The sequence below is a fragment of the Cryptosporidium sp. chipmunk genotype I genome (assembly GCF_004936735.1).
Source record: "Cryptosporidium sp. chipmunk genotype I strain 37763 chromosome Unknown contig_50, whole genome shotgun sequence".
NCBI lineage: Eukaryota > Apicomplexa > Conoidasida > Eucoccidiorida > Cryptosporidiidae > Cryptosporidium > Cryptosporidium sp. chipmunk genotype I.
Genome location: NW_027125618.1, coordinates 57311 through 82537, shown reverse-complemented (window position 1 = coordinate 82537; position 25227 = coordinate 57311). Strand labels below are relative to the sequence as shown.

The 25227-nt window shown below is 33.0% G+C and overlaps 16 protein-coding genes across 16 annotated transcripts; 9 read left to right on the top strand and 7 right to left on the bottom strand.

Annotated features, from left to right (window-relative positions):
* Positions 1 to 62: 62 nt before the first annotated feature.
* ELE39_003304 (RRM domains involved in RNA metabolism) lies at positions 63 to 1772 on the bottom strand (the record flags this gene model as incomplete). The annotated part of the gene is made up of 1 exon (XM_067346290.1): positions 63 to 1772. One exon carries the CDS (start codon positions 1770 to 1772, stop codon positions 63 to 65), a length of 1710 nt encoding a protein of 569 aa, XP_067199884.1.
* A 673-nt stretch (positions 1773 to 2445) lies between these two features.
* ELE39_003303 (N-terminal machado-Joseph disease like domain) lies at positions 2446 to 3636 on the bottom strand (the record flags this gene model as incomplete). Its single annotated transcript, XM_067346289.1, has 1 exon — positions 2446 to 3636. The coding sequence occupies one exon, from the start codon at positions 3634 to 3636 to the stop codon at positions 2446 to 2448; it is 1191 nt and encodes a 396-aa protein (XP_067199883.1).
* An 810-nt stretch (positions 3637 to 4446) lies between these two features.
* ELE39_003302 (CDC48 like AAA ATPase) lies at positions 4447 to 6891 on the top strand (the record flags this gene model as incomplete). Its single annotated transcript, XM_067346288.1, has 1 exon — positions 4447 to 6891. The coding sequence occupies one exon, from the start codon at positions 4447 to 4449 to the stop codon at positions 6889 to 6891; it is 2445 nt and encodes an 814-aa protein (XP_067199882.1).
* A 1089-nt stretch (positions 6892 to 7980) lies between these two features.
* Positions 7981 to 9729, top strand: ELE39_003301 (oxysterol binding; the record flags this gene model as incomplete). The annotated part of the gene is made up of 1 exon (XM_067346287.1): positions 7981 to 9729. The coding sequence occupies one exon, from the start codon at positions 7981 to 7983 to the stop codon at positions 9727 to 9729; it is 1749 nt and encodes a 582-aa protein (XP_067199881.1).
* A 255-nt stretch (positions 9730 to 9984) lies between these two features.
* Positions 9985 to 11034, top strand: ELE39_003300 (endonuclease V; the record flags this gene model as incomplete). Its single annotated transcript, XM_067346286.1, has 1 exon — positions 9985 to 11034. The coding sequence occupies one exon, from the start codon at positions 9985 to 9987 to the stop codon at positions 11032 to 11034; it is 1050 nt and encodes a 349-aa protein (XP_067199880.1).
* Positions 11035 to 11816: 782 nt separating this feature from the next.
* On the bottom strand, positions 11817 to 13283 carry ELE39_003298 (Ub6p like ubiquitin at N-terminus and ubiquitin C terminal hydrolase at the C-terminus; the record flags this gene model as incomplete). The annotated part of the gene is made up of 1 exon (XM_067346284.1): positions 11817 to 13283. One exon carries the CDS (start codon positions 13281 to 13283, stop codon positions 11817 to 11819), a length of 1467 nt encoding a protein of 488 aa, XP_067199878.1.
* A 163-nt stretch (positions 13284 to 13446) lies between these two features.
* ELE39_003297 (oxidoreductase) lies at positions 13447 to 14550 on the top strand (the record flags this gene model as incomplete). Its single annotated transcript, XM_067346283.1, has 1 exon — positions 13447 to 14550. One exon carries the CDS (start codon positions 13447 to 13449, stop codon positions 14548 to 14550), a length of 1104 nt encoding a protein of 367 aa, XP_067199877.1.
* Positions 14551 to 14841: 291 nt separating this feature from the next.
* Positions 14842 to 15352, bottom strand: ELE39_003296 (zinc finger protein; the record flags this gene model as incomplete). The annotated part of the gene is made up of 3 exons (XM_067346282.1): positions 14842 to 14849; positions 14878 to 15106; positions 15179 to 15352. 3 exons carry the CDS (start codon positions 15350 to 15352, stop codon positions 14842 to 14844), a joined length of 411 nt encoding a protein of 136 aa, XP_067199876.1.
* A 409-nt stretch (positions 15353 to 15761) lies between these two features.
* On the top strand, positions 15762 to 17147 carry ELE39_003295 (uncharacterized protein; the record flags this gene model as incomplete). The annotated part of the gene is made up of 1 exon (XM_067346281.1): positions 15762 to 17147. The coding sequence occupies one exon, from the start codon at positions 15762 to 15764 to the stop codon at positions 17145 to 17147; it is 1386 nt and encodes a 461-aa protein (XP_067199875.1).
* A 270-nt stretch (positions 17148 to 17417) lies between these two features.
* On the top strand, positions 17418 to 18932 carry ELE39_003294 (ATP-dependent RNA helicase; the record flags this gene model as incomplete). The annotated part of the gene is made up of 1 exon (XM_067346280.1): positions 17418 to 18932. The coding sequence occupies one exon, from the start codon at positions 17418 to 17420 to the stop codon at positions 18930 to 18932; it is 1515 nt and encodes a 504-aa protein (XP_067199874.1).
* Positions 18933 to 19192: 260 nt separating this feature from the next.
* On the top strand, positions 19193 to 20257 carry ELE39_003293 (uncharacterized protein; the record flags this gene model as incomplete). Its single annotated transcript, XM_067346279.1, has 1 exon — positions 19193 to 20257. One exon carries the CDS (start codon positions 19193 to 19195, stop codon positions 20255 to 20257), a length of 1065 nt encoding a protein of 354 aa, XP_067199873.1.
* A 58-nt stretch (positions 20258 to 20315) lies between these two features.
* Positions 20316 to 21707, bottom strand: ELE39_003292 (ALG-2 like alpha-1; the record flags this gene model as incomplete). The annotated part of the gene is made up of 1 exon (XM_067346278.1): positions 20316 to 21707. One exon carries the CDS (start codon positions 21705 to 21707, stop codon positions 20316 to 20318), a length of 1392 nt encoding a protein of 463 aa, XP_067199872.1.
* A 246-nt stretch (positions 21708 to 21953) lies between these two features.
* Positions 21954 to 23240, top strand: ELE39_003291 (peptidase C13 family; the record flags this gene model as incomplete). The annotated part of the gene is made up of 1 exon (XM_067346277.1): positions 21954 to 23240. One exon carries the CDS (start codon positions 21954 to 21956, stop codon positions 23238 to 23240), a length of 1287 nt encoding a protein of 428 aa, XP_067199871.1.
* Positions 23241 to 23255: 15 nt separating this feature from the next.
* On the bottom strand, positions 23256 to 23771 carry ELE39_003290 (uncharacterized protein; the record flags this gene model as incomplete). Its single annotated transcript, XM_067346276.1, has 1 exon — positions 23256 to 23771. The coding sequence occupies one exon, from the start codon at positions 23769 to 23771 to the stop codon at positions 23256 to 23258; it is 516 nt and encodes a 171-aa protein (XP_067199870.1).
* A 230-nt stretch (positions 23772 to 24001) lies between these two features.
* ELE39_003289 (ribosome biogenesis Nop16) lies at positions 24002 to 24483 on the top strand (the record flags this gene model as incomplete). The annotated part of the gene is made up of 2 exons (XM_067346275.1): positions 24002 to 24157; positions 24247 to 24483. The coding sequence occupies 2 exons, from the start codon at positions 24002 to 24004 to the stop codon at positions 24481 to 24483; spliced, it is 393 nt and encodes a 130-aa protein (XP_067199869.1).
* A 97-nt stretch (positions 24484 to 24580) lies between these two features.
* Positions 24581 to 25181, bottom strand: ELE39_003287 (ADP-ribosylation factor 2; the record flags this gene model as incomplete). The annotated part of the gene is made up of 2 exons (XM_067346273.1): positions 24581 to 24718; positions 24762 to 25181. The coding sequence occupies 2 exons, from the start codon at positions 25179 to 25181 to the stop codon at positions 24581 to 24583; spliced, it is 558 nt and encodes a 185-aa protein (XP_067199867.1).
* Positions 25182 to 25227: the final 46 nt, after the last annotated feature.

The window sequence follows — 25227 nt, the reverse complement described above, 5'->3', positions numbered from 1 at the left end:
GAGTTAAATAAAACTCATTTGAGAAATATTAAATTACATAATTCTTGGATTATTCGAGTGAGTTAGTTTTTTCTAAGATGTATATTGCTTCCAAGAGATGAAAATGTCCTTCCATTGATTCTATGTCCATTAGAAACAGTACTACAGGTACTATTATTGCTCGATGTGCTACTTAAAGCATGGAAAAGTTCTAAAGAGCATTGCTTCAAAGAATAAGTAGATCTGGCAGTGGCAAGTTCTTGAAATGATGAAATAAATACTTCAATATACCTCTTACCAATAATTCTTCTATTAAGTATTCTCTGAGTTTCAAATGCATCACATTTATGAGGAAGTATAATCCAGGCTTCGCCAGATGCTCTCTGATTTTCAGTAATTCCTAGAAACACGTCAGAAATGTTCAAATCATAAATTCCACCAGAAATGAAGAACTGTACGATTTCAAGTTCAGTAGTAGACCAGGGCAGGCCTCTAAGTCTAAGAACTGAACGGTTACAATATCTATCAAAGGTCGAATCAGTAAAAAGGGGAGGATTTTGACTTTGCTTTCTTAAATTGGTGATTTGCAAACAAATTAAGAATTCTTGGGTAGATGAAGGAAGAACCTCAATCCACCTTTTACCCATTCTTTTACCATGTAAGAGTGTAAGTGAAAGCTCATATGCTCTTATAGAAGGAAGTAGAACATAAGCCTCTCCTGTCATTCTTCCATCCTTATTATATGAAATAGCGATATCAGAAACCAAAATCTTACAGATTGGATTGAAAAAAGCAATAATGTCTAAGATAGCAGCTTTCCAAGGCAGCCCTCTTAATCTCACAACAGGCCGGACATTAGAATTTTCGAAATGAGGAAAATCTTTGTATTCCGAAATTTTGACTCTTTCTCTATGAGTAGTAATAATTCCCTTTTTAAAAAGTACAAGGGATATTCTTGCCATATATTTGCATAGTAGTGAAAGCTCTCCGACAGATGTAGTTTTAATACTACTATCTGAAGAAACGAAAATATCTTCACTAGATATATTGAAAGAAAATGCAATATTCTCAAGTATGCTGAAGAGCTCCAGAGAACTGCTGGGCTCGTGAGCTGGCCAGAATTCTGGAAGAAAACTCTTAATTAATCCGCCTAAACCAATTATAGAGTTTAATTTATTCCATAAATTATTTGGACATGAACAATTAACTGAAAGTTTGCTATTACTAGATGCAAGGTTATTATTGAATAAGTCTAGATTTAGGAGCAATTTCGTTTTTAGAGGATCCCATGTAATAATACATGATTCATTATTTATAGTAAAATTGCATCTACAGTCTCTGTTTTGGCAACACGAGAGAAAGTAGCTTATTAATCTATATATTCTTTCCATATCAAGAACGCTTTGCTTTTCAATTCTTTCAGAAAAACCTTTGACATCTATACAATCCCTAGAATAAGATAAAGTTTGGGGAGATAAGAATTCGCTTGAAATTAATGCAGTATATACCGTACTGTTCTCCAGGTCATCTGCAGAAGAATTAATAGAAAGTAAATTAACTTCAACTAAATACTTGGACCTCTTAAAGTGAGAGAAATTTGAAGTATTAAAGAGGGAAGAAGCATCTAGGAAAGATGGTTCAACACATAAGGATTGCTGATCACTTCCTGCATTCCCATTTACAATAGGAACCTGGTGTTTTTCAGCAGGGTGAAACCTCCAAAGTTCACACTCAATGAATAATAACTGACAGTGTTTATTATTTACATTCGGATTGCCCCATAAGTTATCCATCCGAAGTGAATCTCAAACTCATTCCCATACGATAACTCTTACTTCTTCGATATAAGTTAAAATCATAAATCTACTGAACCAAATATGGCCATAATCAAGCGTGCTACTTATAATCCAAACTAATTAGAATAATTCCAGTTTCTGATTAATTTTTTGTGGGAAGTCACAAAAATTTAATTTTTTCTCCCGTTTTGCTTGTTCCTGAATATGGCAGATAAATATTGTGTGCGCCACTTTCGCATCTTTTAGTTCCCGCCTAAAATATTTCATGCACACAAACTAATTACAGTATGGACTTAATTATAAGGACTGGGTGTAAATTTATTAGAAATATTGAGGTGCATATAACTTTATGCACACGTATTTAAATGTGATAAATAAGTGGCAGTGGCATTGGATTGGGAATAATGATTGGACTTTAAGATGGCAAAATGATGAATAACAAGTTTATCACTATAGCTTCCCCTGCTTTTGCATTCTAGTTTCAAGACTAAAATTGAGCTAGTAATAAATTGCGGGGGAAAACATAAGAGTGTAAGTATAGATAGATACATTATTTTAATGGCTAATATTTTAGAAATCGAAATGAGTACTAACCTCTTTTTATTTAGTTAGTATATAATGATACAATGTTGAATTTGTAACATATATATCTTAAATTAGCAATAGTTCATTAAAGATTAAGTAGTAGTAGAGTGTTCTCATTAATTCCAATATCACTTAAGCTTGGTGAATTTAGGATGACCTCACTAATATCCGATCTCGAAATTTTAATTGAGTTTTCATCAAACTTTGAAACCTTTAAATAGGGAAATTGAGAAACGAAAGAGTATGATCTGCCCTGAATTGGATTCCCTAGTAGTGCCATTTCATACTCGATCCAAGAGAATAGATATTTGCAAGAATTAGTTTTGTCAAATCTTCTGACGAAAGACGATCCGGCCTTACTCCGGATGCGAATTTGGATAGAATCAACATGATCTATAGGGGGTTCATCCGGAAGAGGAATACTCTTAGCAAACTCAATTGCAGATTCTCTTAATGCTTTCTCAAGCTCTTTATCTTCGGACGCCATTTCATCAGATTGGTCGACTATACTTGATGTAGACTGTAACACATTGCCACCAGAAGTTGGCCATGCGTATTCAACGGGCTTCTTCGAATACATGAAATTCCTATTTAAGTTATCATCACCCACTTGAGAGGTCATATCCTCTTTTTGTTTCTCCAATACAAGGTTCTCAATTTCAGAAGCAGAGAGATAAAATCTTTGTTTACCGTTGTTCTTAATTGGTCTAAGAAATGGGTCGGGATCAGGTAAAGGAATTGAATGAGAATCAGTTTCATTCTGAATTTTTTGTACAACAAAAACGCTCTTTCCAGAAAATATGATCTCCTGTAAGTAATTTGAAACCTCGAAATAATCTATATGAATCGGAGCAGCCTTAAGGCTATCCAAATTAAACCACTTTCCCTTAACACATCTAACTGAAGTCCAATGTTCCGATGAGTTAATAATGTATCCACAGCAGGACGATGGATATAAAATATAATCCTGAACTTTTGGATTCGCTGCTGGTGTACAAGAATACCCATGTCTTTGTAAACATTCTTGGAGAACCATAATTGAGAAGAAACCGTCATATGAAGCGTTTTGAGAAGAATTGCCGGAAATAGTTTTAATAGTTGGGCTACTTTTTTCTAGTAAGCGTCTTTCCATGTCATCTATTTCATAAGCAATCTTAGAAAGAAAAGCTTCATCAAAATATGGTCCTTGGAGAAGTGAATTTAAACAGTGCAGAGCACACATTCTATCATTTCCTTGTTTCTCCCAATAAACTATGGCACCCTCTTTTGTATTCATCACTAAAAAAACACTTTATTTCAAGTTATATTAGTATTTAAATGCTCAATTAATAAATATAAGTTATTTTGATATTAGATTTATTACATTCCTACAAGGGTATTCTTCTCTGAGAAATAATTTATACTTTCCACTCTTAATTTTAAGTAGACTTAAATCCAAATTTAAGCTTATTAATTGTTCAGGTCAATAGTTCACAGTTAAAAAGTTGTATTGCTAATTATCAATAGATGTTTATAAGTACTATATCCTCAAATATACACATTTATTTGATGAAAATATATATTTAAATTTTGTACTACCTGATTATGCATTACGTAAAATTTTTTCTTAAAAAGCTATGGAAAAAAACTTAATTGCAGCTCCTTAATTATGCTTTAAAAAATTCCAACCAAGGTTTTTATTAACTAAAATATATATCTTGTTGATTTTAATAATATTTAACTTTCAACTTATATAACCACTTAGATACTTAAAATATTTATATAACACACATGCCGCTAAAACCTAGGCGGTAAAATGTGGGCATATTACCCCACTAACAATAGAATAAAGGAAATAAATGGAGACAAAAGAGAAAATAAAGAATATTAGAGCGAGTATTCCAGAGATAATCTGAACAATTAGGAGAAAAAAAGATTAATTCTGGACCCAAGAGCATATATATGAATATATATTAATATAATATATACTTGAATAAATATATGTACATATATACAATTACTAGAACAATTCACGAATAAAAAGGTAGAGGTAAAGTAGAATTCATAGTAAAGATATAGAAGATATTAAAATCAGAATTTAGAAGAAATGAATGTTGATGGGGAAAATCAAGTTCCAAAATCAGAGGAAGTTCAAATGACTAATGGCGACTCCTCTGCCAATAATAAGGCACCTGGACAGGTTGAGAAGAAGAGAGCTCCGAATAGACTACTGGTTGACGATGCCATTAATGATGATAATTCTGTTGTATGTTTAAGTCCAGCAAAGATGGAAGAGTTGAAATTATTTAGAGGCGATACAATTTTGTTAAAGGGTAAGAAACGTAGAGATACAATCTGTATAGTATTGGTTGACCCTGATTTAGAAGAGGGTAAAATCCGTATGAATAAAGTTGTCAGGAAGAACTTGAGAGTCAAGCTTGGAGATACAGTTTCTGTACTTGAGTGTGGAGATGTTCCATATGGTAAAAGAATTCATGTTTTGCCCTTCGACGATTGCTTGGAGGGCATTACTGGTAATCTTTTTGAAACGTATTTGAAGCCGTATTTCTTGGAGGCTTACAGACCTGTTAAGAAAGGAGATGCCTTCTTGGTGAGAGGTGGATTCCGTCCAATTGAGTTCAAGGTCGTCGGAGTGGACCCAGAGGATTACTGTATTGTAGCTCCTGATACTGTGATTCACTGCGAGGGTGATCCAATAAAGAGAGAGGATGAGGAAAAGATGGATGACATTGGCTATGACGATATTGGAGGCTGTAGAAAGCAAATGGCTCAAATCAGAGAAATGATTGAGCTTCCATTACGTCATCCAGGCTTATTTAAGGCATTAGGAGTTAAGCCTCCGAGAGGAGTTTTGTTGTATGGGCCCCCCGGTTCTGGTAAGACCCTTATTGCAAAGGCAGTAGCGAATGAAACTGGGGCATTCTTCTTCCTGATTAATGGACCGGAAGTTATGTCAAAAATGGCGGGAGAGGCAGAAGGAAATTTGCGTAGAGCTTTTGAGGAGGCTGAAAAGAACTCTCCTGCGATTATTTTCATTGATGAAATTGATTCTATCGCTCCTAAGAGAGAGAAGACTAATGGAGAGGTTGAACGTCGTGTTGTATCTCAGCTACTAACTCTTATGGATGGATTGAAGGGGAGAGGCCAAGTTGTTGTTATTGCAGCTACAAACAGACCAAACTCTATTGACCCAGCATTGAGAAGATTTGGCAGATTTGACAGGGAGATTGACATTGGAGTTCCAGATGACAATGGAAGACTTGAGATTATCAGAATTCATACGAGAAATATGAAGCTCGCTAAGGATGTCAAAATTGATGATATTGCAGCTAATACCCACGGCTTCGTTGGAGCAGATTTGGCTCAGCTTTGTACTGAGGCGGCTCTTTGCTGTATCCGTGAGAAGATGGACGTCATTGACATGGAAGATGAGACAATTGATGCTGTAATCTTGGATTCTATGGCCGTCAGCCAAGACCATTTTAACTCTGCATTGGGTGTTTGCAACCCATCTTCTTTGAGGGAAACTGTTGTAGAAGTCCCAAATATTAAGTGGGATGATATTGGTGGTCTTGAGGAAGTGAAACGCAACTTGCAGGAAATGATACTCTACCCTATTGAGCATCCTGAGAAGTTTGAACGTTTTGGAATGAGCCCTTCTCGTGGGGTTTTATTTTATGGTCCACCTGGTTGTGGTAAGACTTTGCTTGCAAAAGCTGTTGCATCTGAGTGCTCTGCAAACTTTATTTCAGTTAAGGGACCCGAACTTCTCACTTTATGGTTTGGTGAGAGTGAAGCAAATGTCAGAGAGGTTTTCGACAAGGCCAGAGCAGCTGCTCCTTGTGTACTATTCTTCGATGAGTTAGACAGTATTGGTACTCAAAGAGGAAGCAGCATGGGAGATGCTGGTGGTGCTGGTGATAGAGTTATGAATCAACTTCTTACAGAAATCGATGGTGTTGGTGTTAAGAAGAATCTCTTCTTCATTGGAGCTACGAATAGACCAGAGATTCTCGACGAGGCTTTATTACGTCCTGGAAGACTTGACCAACTAATTTACATTCCTCTCCCAGATCTTCCTGCTAGGGTTTCTGTCCTCCAAGCTATTCTTAGAAAGTCTCCTCTATCAAAGAACGTTCCTATATCTTTTATTGCTCAGAAGACCGAAGGATTCTCAGGCGCAGACCTTGCAGAGCTTTGCCAAAGAGCAGCAAAGGCTGCCATTAGAGACGCTATTGCTGCTGAGGAGCTAAAGAAGGCGTCAGGAGATGACAATGCTATGAAGATTGAGGATGAAACAGATAATCACATTTACGAAATTGGGAGAAAACACTTTGAGGAAGCATTTGCTGGAGCAAGAAGGTCCGTCAGTATTACCGACCTTGCCAAGTATGATCAGTTTAGAATGAAGTTCGACCCTGTCTACGTCACTCAATCCGGGGGCGAAGGGTTTACAATTGACTGGCCAGACTCGACCCATGCCCAGTACTCCGTTCCCATTGATGATGATGCTGATGATTTATACTCATAAAGTCCTGAAGGGTAAAGTTTGTTAACTGTTTATTTCTGTTATACACCTTTGCTCTTGAAGACTGATTGATATAAACCATCTAATAATTTACGGTACTATTGGTTCACTCAATTTAATTGTTTACTTTCTCATAATCACTAATTCCTATTAATATAACACTATTATTGTTTTTCTTTGACTAAATTGTGCGAAAATTCGAAATTTGTACTCAGCAGCTTTATAGTGGGATTCAAAGATCAACGCGTAACTCTTGGTCATGATTTCTAAGTCAACTCTTGTATTCATTGAAAATAGATTTTTTTAGAATTAGTCAATCATTTGAACTTCCCATGATTTAAATACAAATGTTCTAAGTCAGATAACTACGCATGCAAATCAAATTATTAATCTTTTCTACTGAACCACTTATTTTTTTTTGTTATAATAAAGCTAAGTTCTTTACTATCGAAGTTAAATTATATATTTTTAGATTCATGAAAACGAATGTTTACTTCAAGGTACATTGGTCTTAAAAATTAGAATTACATTTCTTCTATATATGGAAAAAAAATAAATCAATAATTAATTTCTTAATAGAATATCTACAAAGATTTTCCAAATGTACAGTTTGATTATTATTTTTAACTTGAATTTCAATTTATTATTATTTTTTTTTGTTATTTATCTGTACTTGTCTATAATACATGTAAATGTGCAATGACTTGTTTTGGCGGGAAAAACAAAGAGTTGCAAAAATATTTTGTCAAAGTAGAATAAGTAAAAATTGATTTGTAGGAATAAAGGATTAAAAAACAGTAAAAGTTTAATACATAGGGGAAAGCCTTCTTAAATGCTAAGTAGCTGAGGATTCTTTGAAAATTACAAAGAAGTCATATTGATAGTCTAAAGAAAATCAACTTATAACTCATTGTATCGAGGGTAATTGAACAGAAAATAAATTAATCTTAGCTAATAAAACTTCAAAGGAGTTGTTACCAAGTAATGCAGGATTTCGATTGAATCTTAATTTTTCTGAAATAATCAATAAAAGGATCAATTTCACTTCTATTTAATAGAAGATATTAGAACATTAGTGTGGAGGTTAATCATATGAACAGAATCCGGAGAAAAATATCGAGATATGTTCATAGAAAGCCAAAAGGATTTAGAACAGAAGAGATACTTGAAGGAAACACTGATAGATTTCAAGAAATAGATGTAAATAAGCATAGTAGTCTGTTAGAAAATTTAGAAGTAGAAACAAATACAGGTGAGAGACGTTCAAAGTCTTTAAGTTCATCCAATTTCATAGGAGAGGCTTATCTAGTAAGTAAGGAGGCAGAAGCTATTACAGAAATTGAAGAGATAGAAAATTTAACTAGTTCATCTTCTATTATAGCCTCAAGTAGTAGTAATATACCTATAAAATATAATAAAGTAATGAAAACAAATAGTGAGGAAAGTTTTGTTAGTATTAAAGAGAGTGAAGATGAGTTATCCGTTGAAAGGCTAAATTTATCGAAAACTTGCATTGAAAATGAAGATGTAGAAGAAGAAAAATCTCGTAGAATTGCTAGGAGAAAGAATCTTCCAGTTCCAAAAGCATCTACAAAATTCTCACTCTTATCGATGATGAGACAAGTCTTTGGAAAAGATCTTTCAAGGATATCTATGCCTATATGTTTAAACGAACCTTTATCGTTTATACAGAGAATTTCTGAGGACTTGGAATACCATGATTTGTTAAAAAAAGCATGCAATTCCAAATCTGTTGATGAAAGAGTTGCATATATAACAGTATTCGCATCATCGGCAATTTCTTCAACATTTTTGAGACTTTCAAAACCCTTCAATCCTCTACTAGGAGAAACATTTGAATTGACTCATAGAGGATTCAAATTTATTGCAGAGCAAGTTATGCACCACCCACCCGTTGCAGCATACCATGCAGAATCTAATGATGGAAGTTGGGTTTATTGGGGTACGGTTTGGTCGACTATGTCATTTGGACCGAACAGTCTGTCTATCCTTCCTCAAGGAACCGTTCACCTGAAGATCAAGACTGTTGATGGGGAGGAGGAGTATTCTTGGGAACGCCCTAATTGTATTATTCATAATATTATTTTTGGTTCTACATGGCTGGAATGGCTGGGGGACGTTAATGTAACATCAAAAAATCATGGTTTTAGGGGAAAAACTTCATTTTTCTCAGACTCAAATAATTCACACTCATGGGATAAGTATAATAGTAGCTTGGAAAAGTCGAAGCGTAGTAAAAGACGAAATATTGTAACAGGTTCAGTTTACAATGAGAATGATCAGAGGTTGTTCTGCATTGAAGGACAGTCAGACCATGAGATCCAAATTTCTTCACTAAAACCTCAAAGTGATTCATTTCATCCATATTCTAAGTCTAACGTTGTTTGGAGGTGTAACCCACATCCCAATAATGGAGATAATTCACACAATTTTTTTCTAACATATATGGCTCTTGAATTGAACGAAGTAACGGACGATTACAATCCAGAAAAAGGGGCAAACATACCAATAACCGACAGTAGATTCAGGCCCGACCAGAGATTATACGAGTCTGGAGATGTGGATGGGGCTCAAATTATTAAAGGGCTACTTGAAGAAAAGCAAAGAAAAAGAGAAAAGAATGGAACATCTGCTGTACCAAGATGGTTTACTAAAGGAAAGAGGCTTTCATCATCTGTCCTAAGCACCAAGCATAGCTCTGTATCTAAGGATATTGTTGAGTATGAATGGGACTTTACACATGAATACTGGAATTATAAGAATTCTCAAAACTTCTCGAATTTAAACGATATTATTGATATTTTTAATGTCGATACATAATTACGGCGACAATTTACATTATTATAACTAAACTTATAGCTAAAAGGTTTGGGGGTTGTAACGTTAAATATTTCAATTAGCTTAATTTTTGTATTGACTTGCATGCATGTGAATACAATAAATATTTTCCGCGCTAACTTATACGTTTAGTAATTTTTATTAACGAAATAAGACTTTGAATTTTTAAGTCTGATTTTCTTAAAATTCGATATTAACCAAAGATCCCTTTTATATACTATATTAATTAAGTATAAGATGTTAAATTCTTTAAAGAAATCATGCAAGAGAGTAATTAAGGAAGAGAAAGGTCAAGATAATCACAAAAGGAGTCTGAAACAGGCAAAGCTGGAAATATTTTCATCTAATACTAAAACTGAATTAAAGCTAAGAGATGAAGTTGATCATACATATGAAGGGCACAGAGAGCTAGCAAAAAAATATCGGAAATTTGTGGGAGCTCATGTAAGTGCATCAGGGGGAGTAGATAAGTCAGTAAACAATTCAATGAATATTGCAGGTATGGCATTTTCTATGTTTTTAAAACCATCTCGTGGATGGAATGCTCCTCCTTTGAAACAACAAACCATTGACCTTTTTAAGAAAAATTGTGAAACTAACGAGATTGAATATTGTAAATTTTGTATTCCACATGGTTCTTATTTGATAAATCTGGGGAATCCAGATGAAGAGAAAAGAAATAAAATGTACGTAGCATTCGAAGATGAACTCAAAAGATGTGAAGCATTGGGAATTAAGCTTTATAACTTTCACCCTGGGTCAACAGTTGGCCAATGCAGTAAGGAAGAGTCTATTAAGTTTATTTCGGATTGTATTAATAGGGCTCACGAACAGACTAAGTCAGTAATTACAGTATTAGAAAACTGTGCGGAATCTAAATGTGTGGGCTACAGATTTAAAGAGCTTTCTGAAATAATTGAAAGAGTCAAGGATAAAAGCCGTGTTGGAGTCTGTCTTGACACATGCCACCTTTTTGCGGCAGGATATGATGTTAGAACTGCTGAGAGCTTTAATAAAGTTATGGTTGAATTTCAAGATACAATTGGACTTAAATATCTAAAAGCAATGCATTTAAACGACTCAAAGGGGCAGTTTAAGTCTGGTCTGGACAGACACGAAAATCTGGGAAAGGGTAATATTGGCATGGAGTGTTTTAAATTTATCATGAACGACTCAAGATTCAATGATATGCCACTAATACTTGAAACTCCAGATCCAAATAATGATGATAAAATCTACAAAAGAGAAATTGCCATACTATATGACATGTTAGCTGAAAACAAGTAAATTCATGAAGCCAAGATGACTCAAGTATGCTATGTGCCTAAAGATATTTAATGAAAGTGTTTATTAGTACGATCTAATTCACTATTTTTAATGCATGTTTGTATTTTTTTAAGTCATGGCGCCAACTTTAAGGTTGTGTCGCTGGCACCGTTTGGGCGCCGCCGCGACGAGACAAATTTTTTTCTGTCTCTAATGTAAATAATGAAAAATGATTATTAATATTGAAGGAAGAACTTGCAAAGGAGAAGTAACAAATTCAGCAACAAATTTAAGGACTTCGAAAGAGCTGTATTGAAATTTTGAGAATACTAGTTCATAATTTTAGATAATTTGTAGCTATGCAGGTAAGTATTATTGTTCTGCGTTTCCACTAAGACTTTCTTAGTGGACTGGTTAATTTCCGAGAACAAACCATTTAACTTCTCATTTTCGAATATAGAATATTGAAGGAAAGATCGTTGATTTATATATCCCAAGAAAGTGTTCAGCAACCAAGAGACTGATTCCATCAAAGGAGCATGGAGCTGTTCAAATCGACGTCGCTTTAGTTGATGATGAAGGTGTTGCAACCGGTCAAGTTGTTAGCTTTGCGATTTCCGGAGCCGTTAGACAAAGAGGAGAAAGTGATGCGTGTTTGAACCGTTTATTTAACGAGAAACAAATGCTCAGTTTCTCCAGGTAAATCAGGAAATGAAGCTATAGAATTCGACGATAATCTAAAATCGATGTACTTAATGATAGTTTCTAAGTTTTTTTCTTATTATCTATGAATTGCTTGTCTACTAACTTAATAATGTGGCCATCTCCTCTTCTGAAGCCTTAATTACTGTTTTTTTGTATAAAAGCATTACGGCTATGTGGTAGTCTGATCTGCCACCTGACAGATCTACATCCTTGGCTTTTATTCTTGAGACTTTGTCGTCATCGAATTTAATAATGTATTCACGGTCATCTGGACAATATCTCCAAGCAACATAATGCCCACTGTCTGCAGTACGGCCTTGGTGAGTAACAATAGATTCGAGCTCATATACTCCTGTAGGGCAGTCTGTATACAACTCCGACTCCGTTTTCTGTTCGTCCTGTTCAGGTTTTTCCATGGCTCTACTTTTTTTTTTCTCTGAGAGATCTCTTCCAATATTAAGAATCTTTTTTAGTTCTTCAGAACAAAATTCATAAAGATCTAAATTTTGAGGAAACTCAATCTTTCTACATACTTTTGCCCTAGTAGCCTCAGTTCTTGCAATCTCACTAGATTTCTTCCATTCAAAACGTACAAGCTGTACAAGTAAGTAGGGTGGTAAAGAGTCCACTTCTGAGGTTTTCTGATAAATAGAATCAAATCCTGTTTCAGAAGATTTCTTCTCAACTTTTTCATCTAATGAGAGCTTAATACCCTGAGTTAAGAAGTCTACAGGATTCAATTGAGTTCCCATATGACACATAAGTTTATAATTCTCCTCCATTTTAACTTCCTCGTCAGTTTCTAATGTAGTATTTTTAAATTTAGTTTTCATTCTAAAACGAAAAATATCCCCTATTGTTTGATCATCGCCATCTTTCCCATCTAGCTCATTTCTAAACAATGTCAGCAAACTTCCCAAAACTTCTTCTGCATCTTGTTGTTGGTACATTGCAAAAGCGCCTCCTGTTGTAGTACTGTACTGAGGGAACTGGAGCCTGAATAAATCAACACACTCTCCTGGAACTACTCTTTCAACGCTTCCATCCATCTTATCCATTAACTGTCTGAACGAATTGAGAAATTTAATAGAACTTCCTGAACTTGAGCCTGTTCTTTCAGATAAACTCAAATTGCTATTTCTCAAAATCTGTAAAAAGCTAGGGATACTCCTTAGCATATGAATTATTGAATTTAAATAACATGTATTTCCCAGATTCTCCAGACCTACTGGAAGAGGTACTATTTGCTTTTCCTGTAAAATCTTTGCCCTTTCATCCGAAGTTAAGTCCTCAAAAAATATGGTTTTTTCTGATGGAACTTTCAACTCACTTCCTTCTGCAGTACCCACAAGAACTATCTTCGACCCAAACTTTAAACCTAGTTTATTTAAATCCATCCCATCTCTTAATACACCTCTTTGGGACATTAATTTCTGCTTAGAGGCAGGCACCCCCGTCAAATTGCTTAGTCTCTCCCTAAAGTCAGAAAGAGGAGCTGACAGAACAAGATCGATATCTTCAAAGGTTCTCACGTTCCACTTTACTGTTACTTTTATTTTCTCCATTGCATTTAACTTAATAATAGTTATTACTTGTTCACATTAAAATTCATTTGGCGCTGTGTCTGCGCGCCTACGATTATAATTATTTGTATGTGCATGAATTCATACAAGTGAAATAAAAATAATTAAGATACTTGGCTTTTATATTTGGCTTTTCAATATTGAGATGAAAAGGGCATTTAGAACTATTTTTAATGTCTATGGCTTGATTTTTAGTGCATTCATAGCACTACCAGTGTTGGTCTGGGGACTATTTGTCACTTTGATTTCTAAATATTCCGACTTTAATTTGGGTTGTTTGAGCGATGATATTTCTCCTGAATATTTCAAGAATAAAGTAGTTTGGATTACAGGAGCATCTTCGGGTATTGGCAAAGCTGTAGTTTTGAGATTAGCAAAACTTTCAAAGGAAAGTAATATTGCATTATCTTTAATTCTGACAAGTAGGGACAGTAAACAACTCAACCAAGTAAAGAATGATTTGGTTGAGAAATTTGAATTTCCTGAAAGTAATATTTTAGTCTTAGCATTTGATATTGGCGATTTAGCTGCAATTGATCCAAAAGTTGACGAAGCTAGGAATTGGAAAGGAAGGATTGATATTTTATATAATAATGCAGGAATTGGTCAAAGGGCAATCATAGGTAGTTTTGAGTCAGATGAGAAAGTTATGGCGATTAACACTTTAGGTAGCATGAAAATTTCTAAACAAGTTCTTTCCAAATGTTTTATTCCGCAAAGATCAGGTCATTTAATAAATACTCTTAGTATTCAATCTTATGTAGTATTACCTGGCAGATGCGCATATGGAGCGAGCAAAAGAGCTTGTCTTTCATTTTTCCAGGCACTAAGAAAAGAACTGAATTATACCAACTGGGATGAATATTTGGAGTACAACTATTCTGGTGACAAGAAGGAAAATATTTCTTCAGCAATTCACCTTGGTAACCCCAACATCGTCATTACCAATATTTACCCAGGGCATGTCCAAACTGAGTTCGATTCAAGAAATGTCTTACATGATGGATCTTTGAATGTCGGTGTTCATAAATTGAAAGGAATGACTTCAGAAAGATGCTCAGATTTAATGGTTAAAGCAACTTCTAATCTTTTAAATGAAGCCTGGATTGCAAAAGGTCATGAGCTTTTGTTCTTCTATCTCACATACTATTCCCCAAGCGTTGCAGAAGCAATACAAAGTTTTCTAGATAAAGGATTTACAGATAAAATATGGGAACTTCAAAAATCTCATCTTAAAAAATCTAGCTAATTACTTTTTAACAAGTGAAATATTAATTGGTATATGCTTTTTAATTATCTTGTAAGAAAATTGTTTTGATGCGTATAATTCTTCTGGAGAAGTATCTGAATCTTCGAAAACCATTATTAGCTCGTAGTTTTTCGTTGCTTTCCCCAAGTTCTCAATGTCTCTTTGAACCATTACACCAGGGATTGGTTTTTGATTTGGGAAGGGAAGCATTGCTCCAAAAATGAATTCTGGGCCTCCATACATTCCTGGAACACGTATATCTCCCAGATCTGAAATTTAATTTTTGATTATTTAGAATCCTTATTAATTTATTAGATTTAAACTTACCATTTTCTTTCACAAAATTCTTTGCAACTTCATTCATTAATGCCATCATCTTATTTCCATGAGGATTATAACTTTTAATATCTTTCTGGATATCTATTTCCACATTCTGCTCCTTTATCCTTTCTTCTATTAACTCAGAAGGTACTCCTTTCATACCATTAATTACGATATCTGGAATGTCACGTCCAGAAATAGCATTTGGAATTCTAGATAAAGTCTCTTTATGGACCTAAAAATATTGAGAAAAATTAAATAATCAAGTTTAGTCATAAATTTTGGCAGACTCTCAATTTTAAACTACCTGTAGCATATGAACAATTAATCCAGAAACAGTTGAAAGCTTCCTGCTACAGTGTAAGCATTTCAAATGTCGCACTTTTTGGTGCTGTTTCAAAACCTTTTCATCCCCAAACTCACGGTTACAATAGTAACAAAACGGCTTGATTTCAGCTACCTTCCTTTTTTTCCTCCCCATTGTGGAAAAAAAGTTTGGTAATATATTTCAATGTTTTAATTATGCATTGAAGCTTTGGCGCCCATATTAATTTGATCTTAGCATTCAAAATTATTACAAAAAATTAGAGGCAACAATTAGGCATTTACCAAGGAAATGTTTCATTTTGAAACGCAAAACTAAACTTCAAATAGAACTAATTTGTCTTAGATTGCTTATTTGTTTTCTTTTGTATATTTCAATAATTTGCATGCAAAACTCAACTAATTATAATGTTGATAATTCATCTCGAGAAATAGAGCATACTTTGGGTAAAAGTGATAATAAATTCACATAAATTTCATTTTTATTTAACTTTACTTTGTAATTTATTAATATGAGTTAGATAATTTCTTTGTGGTAATCAATAATTTATTGCTATTGCTGATCAATGAGTTTGTTATTTTTGACTTTAGCATTAATAATATTAAGAGCATATTGCCTGAATTTCTCTGGAAGCCTTAATGAGATAGAATTTCCACCATCTTGGCATTTCTTTGAAAATCATAACAGCTTAGAAAACTATAAATACGGGTTTTTTATGCAAACACTACTACATTTAAAAAAAAAGAATGAGAAAAATGGAGAGATATTTAGTAATATATTGAATTATAACATAGAGTCTAAGTATTGTGAAATGGATGAAGATGTTTTTAGCCTGCTTAATAGTCCAGTAATTTTAGTCGATAATAAGATGACTTTTGAAAAGGATAATAGTACAAGAAATGTTTTATTTTGTCAAGAGAAAGCAAACATAGGAATTAGTAAAGAAAAACGAAAGGCTATAGTTAGAACTCTAAAACTCAAGTTGGGAAACGGAAATGTTCTTAGACTTATGTTGAACTTCTCAAAAGTTGGGTTATGGATTTGGGATAGCGATGTTTTAATGAAAAATCATTTCAATGCTATTAATAGATGCTATGTAATAGGGAAAAGAGACAAAATTAAGATACTCCAAAAAAGTTTGCATTCAAAAATAAAGGTTTCGGAATTCCTGATTGAAGTTCCGTTTTTCAAATCTAAATTAATTTCCCAGAATATGTACAAATTCATAATTGAAAATAATATAGACGGAATTATTGGATTAAATGACAACTCTATTCAAGGAGTTGGCATCTTCGAGACAACTTCAAAAGCAATAGAACCTTCCGGAGGCAGATATATTATGTCTTTTCAATGCAGTGGAATTGGAAACAAAAACAGAGTCAATCAAAATGAAGATTCTTTGATATTTGCAATTTATAATGGAAATACAGGCGAATCTTCAAAAAACGAAAAAGGGTTTTTAGGTGAAAAATATGACTCCATAGTCAAATTGTTGGTCGATAAAGAAGTCAAATCTAAATTTAATGTTAAATTGAGCTTAGACTTAAATATATATGGAGCAATGATACCAGAGTTTAGGTTATTGCAGCTATATACTATTTTAAATAAATATGCAATTCAAAAGGGATTTAGTTGCGGAAATAGACAAACTGTTTTAGGCAGAAATATTTTCTGTGACTGTAATTTTCTAAAAAATAAGCTCAGTATCAAATTATACAATAAATTAAATTCATACACAATTGATTTGAACAACTTCGTAATTAATGATTGTAATAACCAAAAGAGTTGCACAATTGAAATTTACGGAAGAAAGACAAGTGGAATTAAATTTGAAGAAAATTGGGTATTTGGTCAAATACTATGTAGTGCCAAAAATATCAACCAGTTTTCAAAAACAAACAGCTCTAGCTGGAAGATAGGAAATCCTAAATTCTTAATAAATAAAGCTTAACTATATAAATAGATTTAAATTCCAAAACCTTGTAAAGATATCTCGGATGAAATTTATTGTCCAAACTTAATCAAATTTAATTCTCCAAATCAAATAATTTCCATTAGCTTTATCAATTACTTAAACATGCAAAACTGTATTGAATTGTATTTACAAAATTATAAATTTATAAATTGGCGCCAATGCTTTAAAGGTCAAAATTAGAGAGAAAATAGATTTATTGTAATAAATTAATAAATTTTGCTGAGTATTATTAATTATTATGAAGAAATGGAATTTTTTAAGCTAGGACTTCACAAATGGGTCCAAGATACGTGCGAATCGTTGAAAATACAAACGCCAACTGCAATTCAGTCCAAAAGTATTCCATATATATTAAAGGGTAGGAATGTTGTAGGAAATGCTCCAACCGGAAGCGGAAAGACTTTATGTTATTGCTTACCAATACTACAAACTCTGGCAGAGGATCCATTTTCAGTATTTTGTCTCGTATTGGTGCCTTCAAGGGAATTGTCATATCAGGTGTTAGATCAATTTCAAGTTTTTGGTAATAAGGTCAACGCGAATTGTCAGGTTTTGACTGGAGGATTTGATGAGTCTGAACAGATACATATATTAAATCAGAAGCGGCCCCATATATTAATAGGAACTCCAGGAAGAGTGACTTCAATCATTTCGTACCCAGGGAGCAATATAGCAGACTTAATGAAAAATTTGAGATTTCTTGTTTTGGATGAGGCTGATAGATTGTTGAGTGAATCTCTTGAAGATGATATGCTTCCTATATTGTCAATTCTTCCAAAGTCATGTGCTGGACGTCAGACTTTGCTCTTCTCGGCTACATTAACAAATGCTATTAAAGAGATTGTGAATAATTATTCTACTGCTAGTAAAGAAGAAATGAGAGTAAAGAAACCTCAGGAGCTTCCAATGATAATAGTGAACGAAAATCCAGACGATTCACCAGTTGAAAAGATTAGACAGATGTATCTGTTTCTGAATCATAGAGTTAGACTTGTGTACTTGCATCACATTTTATCTAAAGTTCATTTCTTTGACATTGATTCTGTTGATAAAGCAAAATTTGAGAAAAATTCAAATTTTTTTGAGGATTCCCAGGAAGATATTGACGAAAATGTAACATTTGGCATTAAAAGTAACAAAAAATCCCCAAAGAGCCAAGAACAAATTATTGATCAGAATAAGATAATTAAACAGGGAATAATATTCACCGCTACAAAACAACAATGTCAAATGTTAACAAGCTGCTTAGAAATAATGGGATATTCGGTCACAGGATTACATAGTTTGATGAATCAAAGAAGAAGGCTTGCTTCTCTAGGAAAGTTTAGGAGTAAAACAAGCAAGCTACTAGTGGCCACTGGCGTTGCTGCAAGAGGTTTGGATATACCTGACGTAGAGTTTGTCATTAATTATGATTTTCCAAGATCTTTTGAAGATTATATTCACAGAATTGGTAGAGTTGGCCGTGCAAATAAAACCGGCATTTCTCTTACTTTTGTAACAAAACATGATGTGCCTTATGTATATGAATTCGAAAATAAAATGAAAAAAGAAATGGAGCTTTTAAAGCTAGATGAGGATGAGGTACTAAAAAATATGAATAGGGTCACTGTTGCTCAGCAGAAGGCTCTGCTATTGTTGGAAGAAATCGGATTTAATGAGAAAAATCAAGAGGCTCGTGAGAGAAAGCTTAAAGTTTTAATGTCAAAAAACAAAATTCCCTCTGATAATAAGAAAAAAATCAAATTGATAACTCAATAGACACTTAGAAATGCAGTATTTTCTTATTGAATGCAAACCTTTGGGTACTTTCTCTAATTTTTATTAATATATTACAATAATTCCTCCAAAAATTGCCTGTGGGGCGGCGCCATATTTTTTTAATTATTAAAAATTATCGCTTCTTAAAAGGGTGCTATTTGCACCATTATGTTGCATCTTTGGCTTTTAAGATAAAAGGTATCTAATACTTGAGCACTGCATCAGATGATCATTGATCAAATTGACGTTTTGTGACGTAGATGAGTACGACAATTTCGGGATTAATTGAGAGCATTTATGCTGACCGTTCAAATGGAACTATTGATAATAAAAGGAAGATGTGCTTGGAGTTTTCTAAAGAACTTTTAGATTTAGATGGGACTGATTTTTTGAAAATTGTAAATACTTTGATTTCTGATGAAGAGAAATCTAACAAATTTATCTACACGCTTGCACAGGCATTAATACTTTGTAAAGGTGACAAGTGCGATAAAAGACTTTTATTAATAGACAGATTGCTTGCAGGGAATAGACGCGTTATAGAAAATGTCTTATCTCCTATTATAGCTATACTTGTATGGATTTATTTGACTAGAGTTTTCTGTACGTTAACATCAATTCCAAAGTGCCATTTTGACACAAATGACTTAGATAATGAAGCTTTAAGGCCAGAGTATGATGGAATTGAACATATTTTATTAAGGATATGTAGTAGGAATATCGATATTTTGAAATCAGATTCTTATAATTTATGTCTGAGTGAGGAAGATTTAAACTCATCAGTTATTCTAGGCACTAATAAAATAAAACTGTTTAAACAAAGTAGAACAGAGAAGAAACATAGGTTCATTGATTTTATTGAGAAGTTTGATGGGGATAGTTATTTTAATTTCCCCACAAGTTACAAGGACCAAACCACTCTTGTGCAAATCTGCATATCAATCATTTATAAACTGAATTTCAATCATACCATTACATTTATTTGGATCATTTTGGGCCTTTGTAGTTCTCTTTCAAGCCAAGAGCTAATCCCTATTGATCTTGCCTCCATAAATTTTGAAGCAAGAGAGATTTCTGAAAAACAGTCTAGAATCAGAATAAGTCTAGAAGATGATACCATTATAACAATATGCAAGATTGTAGGAAAATGCTTATTTTCACTGAGTTCCACTATATATAACAACAGTATGAAGAAATTTATATATAAAAAAATTAGAATTACTCTAAATAAAGTACAAAAAAGGTCTATATGTGAGGTCATGCCTTATTCAAGTTCGTTCATTTCATCATATATTGTTCTAATTGAGAGAATACTAAACAGTTAACTTCGAGATAAAAGCTATTATGTTAGATTTTCAAAATTTCGCAATTTATTTTCTTATGTTATAAATTTTTTATCTTCTTGAGCGCCTTTGATTCAGTCTCTTTTGAGTAAGCTACTTCGCAAAGTCTTTTTTGGAAAATATTCTGGCTAAATAGTGCAGTTATTCTCTCTTTACATGAACTACTCCAAACCGAGCTTTCTAAATTGTCTTTGCTAATTTTAATGAGTTCATTCATTCTTGTTGCAAAACTTTCTGGATTTGGCTCACAAAGGAAACCAGTTTTTGCATGTATTATAGTTTCAGTTGGCCCGCCAGAATTACAGGCAATAACAGAAGTCCCCACAGACATGGCTTCGCATGGAACCATACCAAAATGTTCATTTTCAGGAGTGTAAAGAAGTCCAATTGATTTTCTTAATAAAGACCAACGAAGTAAGTCAGAAATGCTCCTTAAAAAAACAACTGAGAAACAAGAATCAGTTGATTCAATACATTCATTGCCAATATAAACATTAAAAGTATAAGAATTAGCAAGCCTTAGAAGTTCCTCAAAATATTCTATATTCTCTGCAACTCTTTTGTCATAACCTCCAGAAATAACAAGACAAAATTTCTCTCCTGGTTTGTATTGATCACGTAATATTGCGAATGATTTAATAGCAAGTTCAATGTTTTTTTTCCTCTCGTACCTATTTAATGATAAGAAAAATGGTACGTTTGGTGCTCTGTTTAACTGTGGGGGAATTTTTGAATTTGAAAAGTAATTCTCACATTCTTCTTCCGAAGGAATATCCTCAAGATTTACAGGTGGATAAAGTACTTCAGGGTAGCTTAAAGTTACAGGATATTTATTTGCATTAGTAATCAGTCCTCTGAATGTCTCTATATAAACCTTTCTGGTAAAAATTGAGTTTACAAATACGTAATCACAATATCTCATTCCAAATTCCTCTAAAGAATCCATAACATATCTATACATTTTTCTTAGACAGCCATCTCTTTTTCTAACCAATAATTGGTCAGGAAAATGGCAATAGAATATTAGCCTTCTAGTCATCAATTTTAATATAGGATTGATTACACTGACTTGGTCGTTCAAAATCACATCGTAGTATCTGCTTGTTTCCTCAAATGAAAATGATGTCATAATTACACAAAAAAGCATTATAAGAGAAGTGTAAATGATTCTAATGTAGGAGAATAGTGTTGTCCCATAACCAAAAAATGTTCTTGGGATCCAACTTCCAAATACTTTTACTTTGATCCTACCATCATTTGTGGCAGAAAATGAATGAGACTTATCGTGGTAAGAGGTGAACATTGTTAGCTCAACTTTTTTATTTGAAGATTGGTGGCTCTGTAATGCCAGAGATGCAAGTACCATAAGTTGTTCTGCGCCTCCTATACCGCATTCAAGATGTATAACTGCAACTCTTTTCGTAGACTTCATTATATTGAAAAGCGAAGGCGAACTTTATACCTTTCTGTTCTAATTAGATAATATTTAAATCAAATTTTTAATGATACTTCATTTTTTTTTATTACTTGAATATCTTTATAATAACTTATTGCGGTAAATCTCCTCATTAATTCGAGATGTACAATAGAATGTACCCAAATTAAAATAATAATTAATTTATACAATGAATCAGTAATAATACATTCATTACAAATCATATGATTTGAAAACTATAAGATGAAGTTCTTATCAGCTTTTTTTATTTTATTATTCTATAGTGTGGGAGTCCTTTTTCAGAGATTCCCCACAATAAATCAAACATTTCAACATTCTTTTCTTGAATTAATAAGCCAGAACAACTGGGCAGTTATAGTTTCTACATCAAGATACTGGTACAATTATAGACATAACACAAATGCACTAAGTTTTTACAATTATCTGAGGCAAAATGGCTTTAGAGATGACAGAATTATTTTAATGCTGGCAGAAAACATTCCTTGTAATACTAGAAATTCAATTCCTGGTGGAGTATATAGCGAAGAGTTTGATTTTTTCTACAATCTGAACAATTATACACAAACGATGGAGTGCGCAGATACAGACTACAAAGAGGATGAAGTTACAGTTTCAAACTTCATCAAAGTACTAACAAATAAACACAATAGAAGTGTTCCAAATAAAAAAAGACTTCTTTCAAATGAAAATTCAAATATATTTATATTTTTAACAGGGCATGGTGGAGATGGATTTCTCAAATTTCAGGATTTTGAAGAAATGACATCTTTTGAGCTTTCAAATGCAATAAAAGAAATGAAAGTACAAAAAAGGTTTAAAAAGATATTTATTATATCAGAAACTTGTCAGGCATCAACGCTCCATAATTACTTAGATTTTGAAGATGTTTATGCAATAGGATGTTCCAGTTTAGGTCAGAACTCCTATAGTAAACATTTTAAGAGTGAAATAGGAGTTGCTTCAATTGATAGGTTTACACACTTTAGTTTGGCAGATTTTAAGAACTTGAATAGAAATAAGTTAATGCCTATAATTAGTTTGATTGGGAAATATTCAAGAGTTCAACTGAAGTCTACCCCCCAGATAAAATACAAGTCTGGGGAAACAGATATAAAACATGTATACGTAAACGAGTTTTTTTTCCCAAATATTGAAGAACTTATTTCTTTGAATATTCGAAACTTAATCCTAAATCATATAAACTTCAAAGTGCCTATAAAAAAAGCTTCAAATAAGGAAGTTCCAAAATTCCTAGGCTGCTCGCTTTTTAATTATTCATTAAAAAGATTTAATGGTAATTTGGGTTCGATAGAGTCACTATCCAATTGTTATTTCAAAGATACATTAAGAAAAGCCATAATATCTTCTCAAAAGAGATTTATTTTTCATTCAAAATTCTCATCTAGAAATATGATTGATAATAAATCATCACTGAGGTTAATCAACGTAATTTTCGGATTAATTTTTACTTTAATAATAGGATTTATGGTATCATATCATAGTATATAATAATTGAATTTTTTTCTATGAAAGAATGAAATCTGTAGTTATCTTTCCTACTGGAGTGTTTGGAGCAAGAGTAGTACCTTCTGAAATAGATTCTTTCAAGCTGGTTACTCCTTTGATATCTCCTTCTTCAGGTATTGATGGGGCCGGCGAGTCTGAGGCTGAGGTTTCCTCTGGAAGATCCAGATTTGAAAATGAAACTCCCTTAATGTATTTAAATACTACAATAAATAATTTACTCAAATAATTACTGAAAAAACTTAAATATGATTCTTGAAATCCAGTTTCTGGGAAGATATACAGTATAACAAACAAAGTCTTAAAGTATAGAAGCCTGGAATCTATCATCTTAAAGATAGGGTCCAAAATAAACGATAACGTTAGCTCATAAAAGACAACCGTGAAAAAATATGCTAGCCATATTTTAATTAAATGCTGATTTTGAGTTTTTAAAGCAAGAATAGAATGGTACGCTGGAATACAAAACCCAACAAAGAACTTAATAGATTCGTACATAGAGGACATTCCAACCATTTTGATATGTATTCTTGCGATTTCAATTTATTTGACCCTCTGCACTTTCTTTAAATAATTCTTAATGAATGTGTGGAATTTTGTTCAATCTACATGGTTTTGGCGCCTTCTATATCACGATTACAACTGTACCTATTTTTGGCGCCTATCAAGATAACTGTCAAGATGGAAAGTGAATGTAATGAGTATTTCATTTTAATTATCAAGGCTGTGGTTAGTCGCTTAATACCATGGCAATTAAATTAAGTAGAAGGAGAACACTTAAGAAAGTGAGTAGGAGAACTAAAAGCAATAAACATAAATATGTAGATTTAGAAAAGCAAATAAGAGATAAGAATTTGCGTTCTGTATGGGATAACAAAAAGACGATTAATCAGAATTTCCAAGTAAGTTTCCATCTTTAGAACTGAATCCTGAATATTCTAAACATATTTAATTTTTCAAAAATTATTTTTTTTGCTTCTAAATTGCATAGTCCTTAGATCCAGAAGTTATATTAAGTACTTTACCTCCAGTTTTCGAAGATAACTCAATTCCAGAGAAACTTGGAGAAAGAGAGGAAATCATCATGAAAAGGCTATATAAAAAATATAAAGAAAACACTGATTTAATGGCTAAAGATATAAAGTTGAACCCTTATCAGTGGAATTCCAACCAATGCAATAAAAAATTAAAAATTTTCATGAGAATGTCTGGGATAGCTAGTAATTAGCTTACTATTATTTAGATTGGAATATTCATTTTAGTTTAATTATCTATAAATTTATATTGTTGTTCTGGCATGCTTTTAATATATTATCCTAATTAGATTAATTGACTAATAAGAATACTTTTGCAGCTATATCGTTTACAATCCAATCAATTCCTTCATTAAGACCTTGCCCATCGAGTCCACAACAAGACTGAATTCTCCAGTGCCTATTATTAATATTAGACAAGTTAAGAGCCTAAAAGAAAAATATTCCATAACTTAATTCGATAGAAACTTACATTTGCTATTTCTTCAGGTTTTAATGCATTAGATAAATCTTGCTTATTCGCAAAAACTAATAAGGATGCTCCAGAAAGTCTTTCCTCTGAAAGAAGGCGGTGCAATTCTTCGTTGCAGGAGTCCATTCTTTCTATATTAGTTGAATCAACAACCCAAATTATCCCATCTGTGCTTTCGAAATAGTTTCTCCAGTAACTTCTAATGGTTTTTTGACCGCCAATATCCCAAGTATTTAACCTATACTTGCCGTAAATTAGCGTTTTGATATTAAAGCCTAGAGTTGGCTGAATTGTAGAAATATCTTCACCAGCAAACTTCCTAACAACAGTTGTTTTACCCGCATTGTCTAGTCCAAGCACTAAAATTCTCATTTCTTTCTCTTTCATTTTTGTTTTTCTAATTACTTGCAATAGAGTCATCTTCAAGTAACCATTAAACGAAAAAATAGTAGGGGAAAAGTTTAAT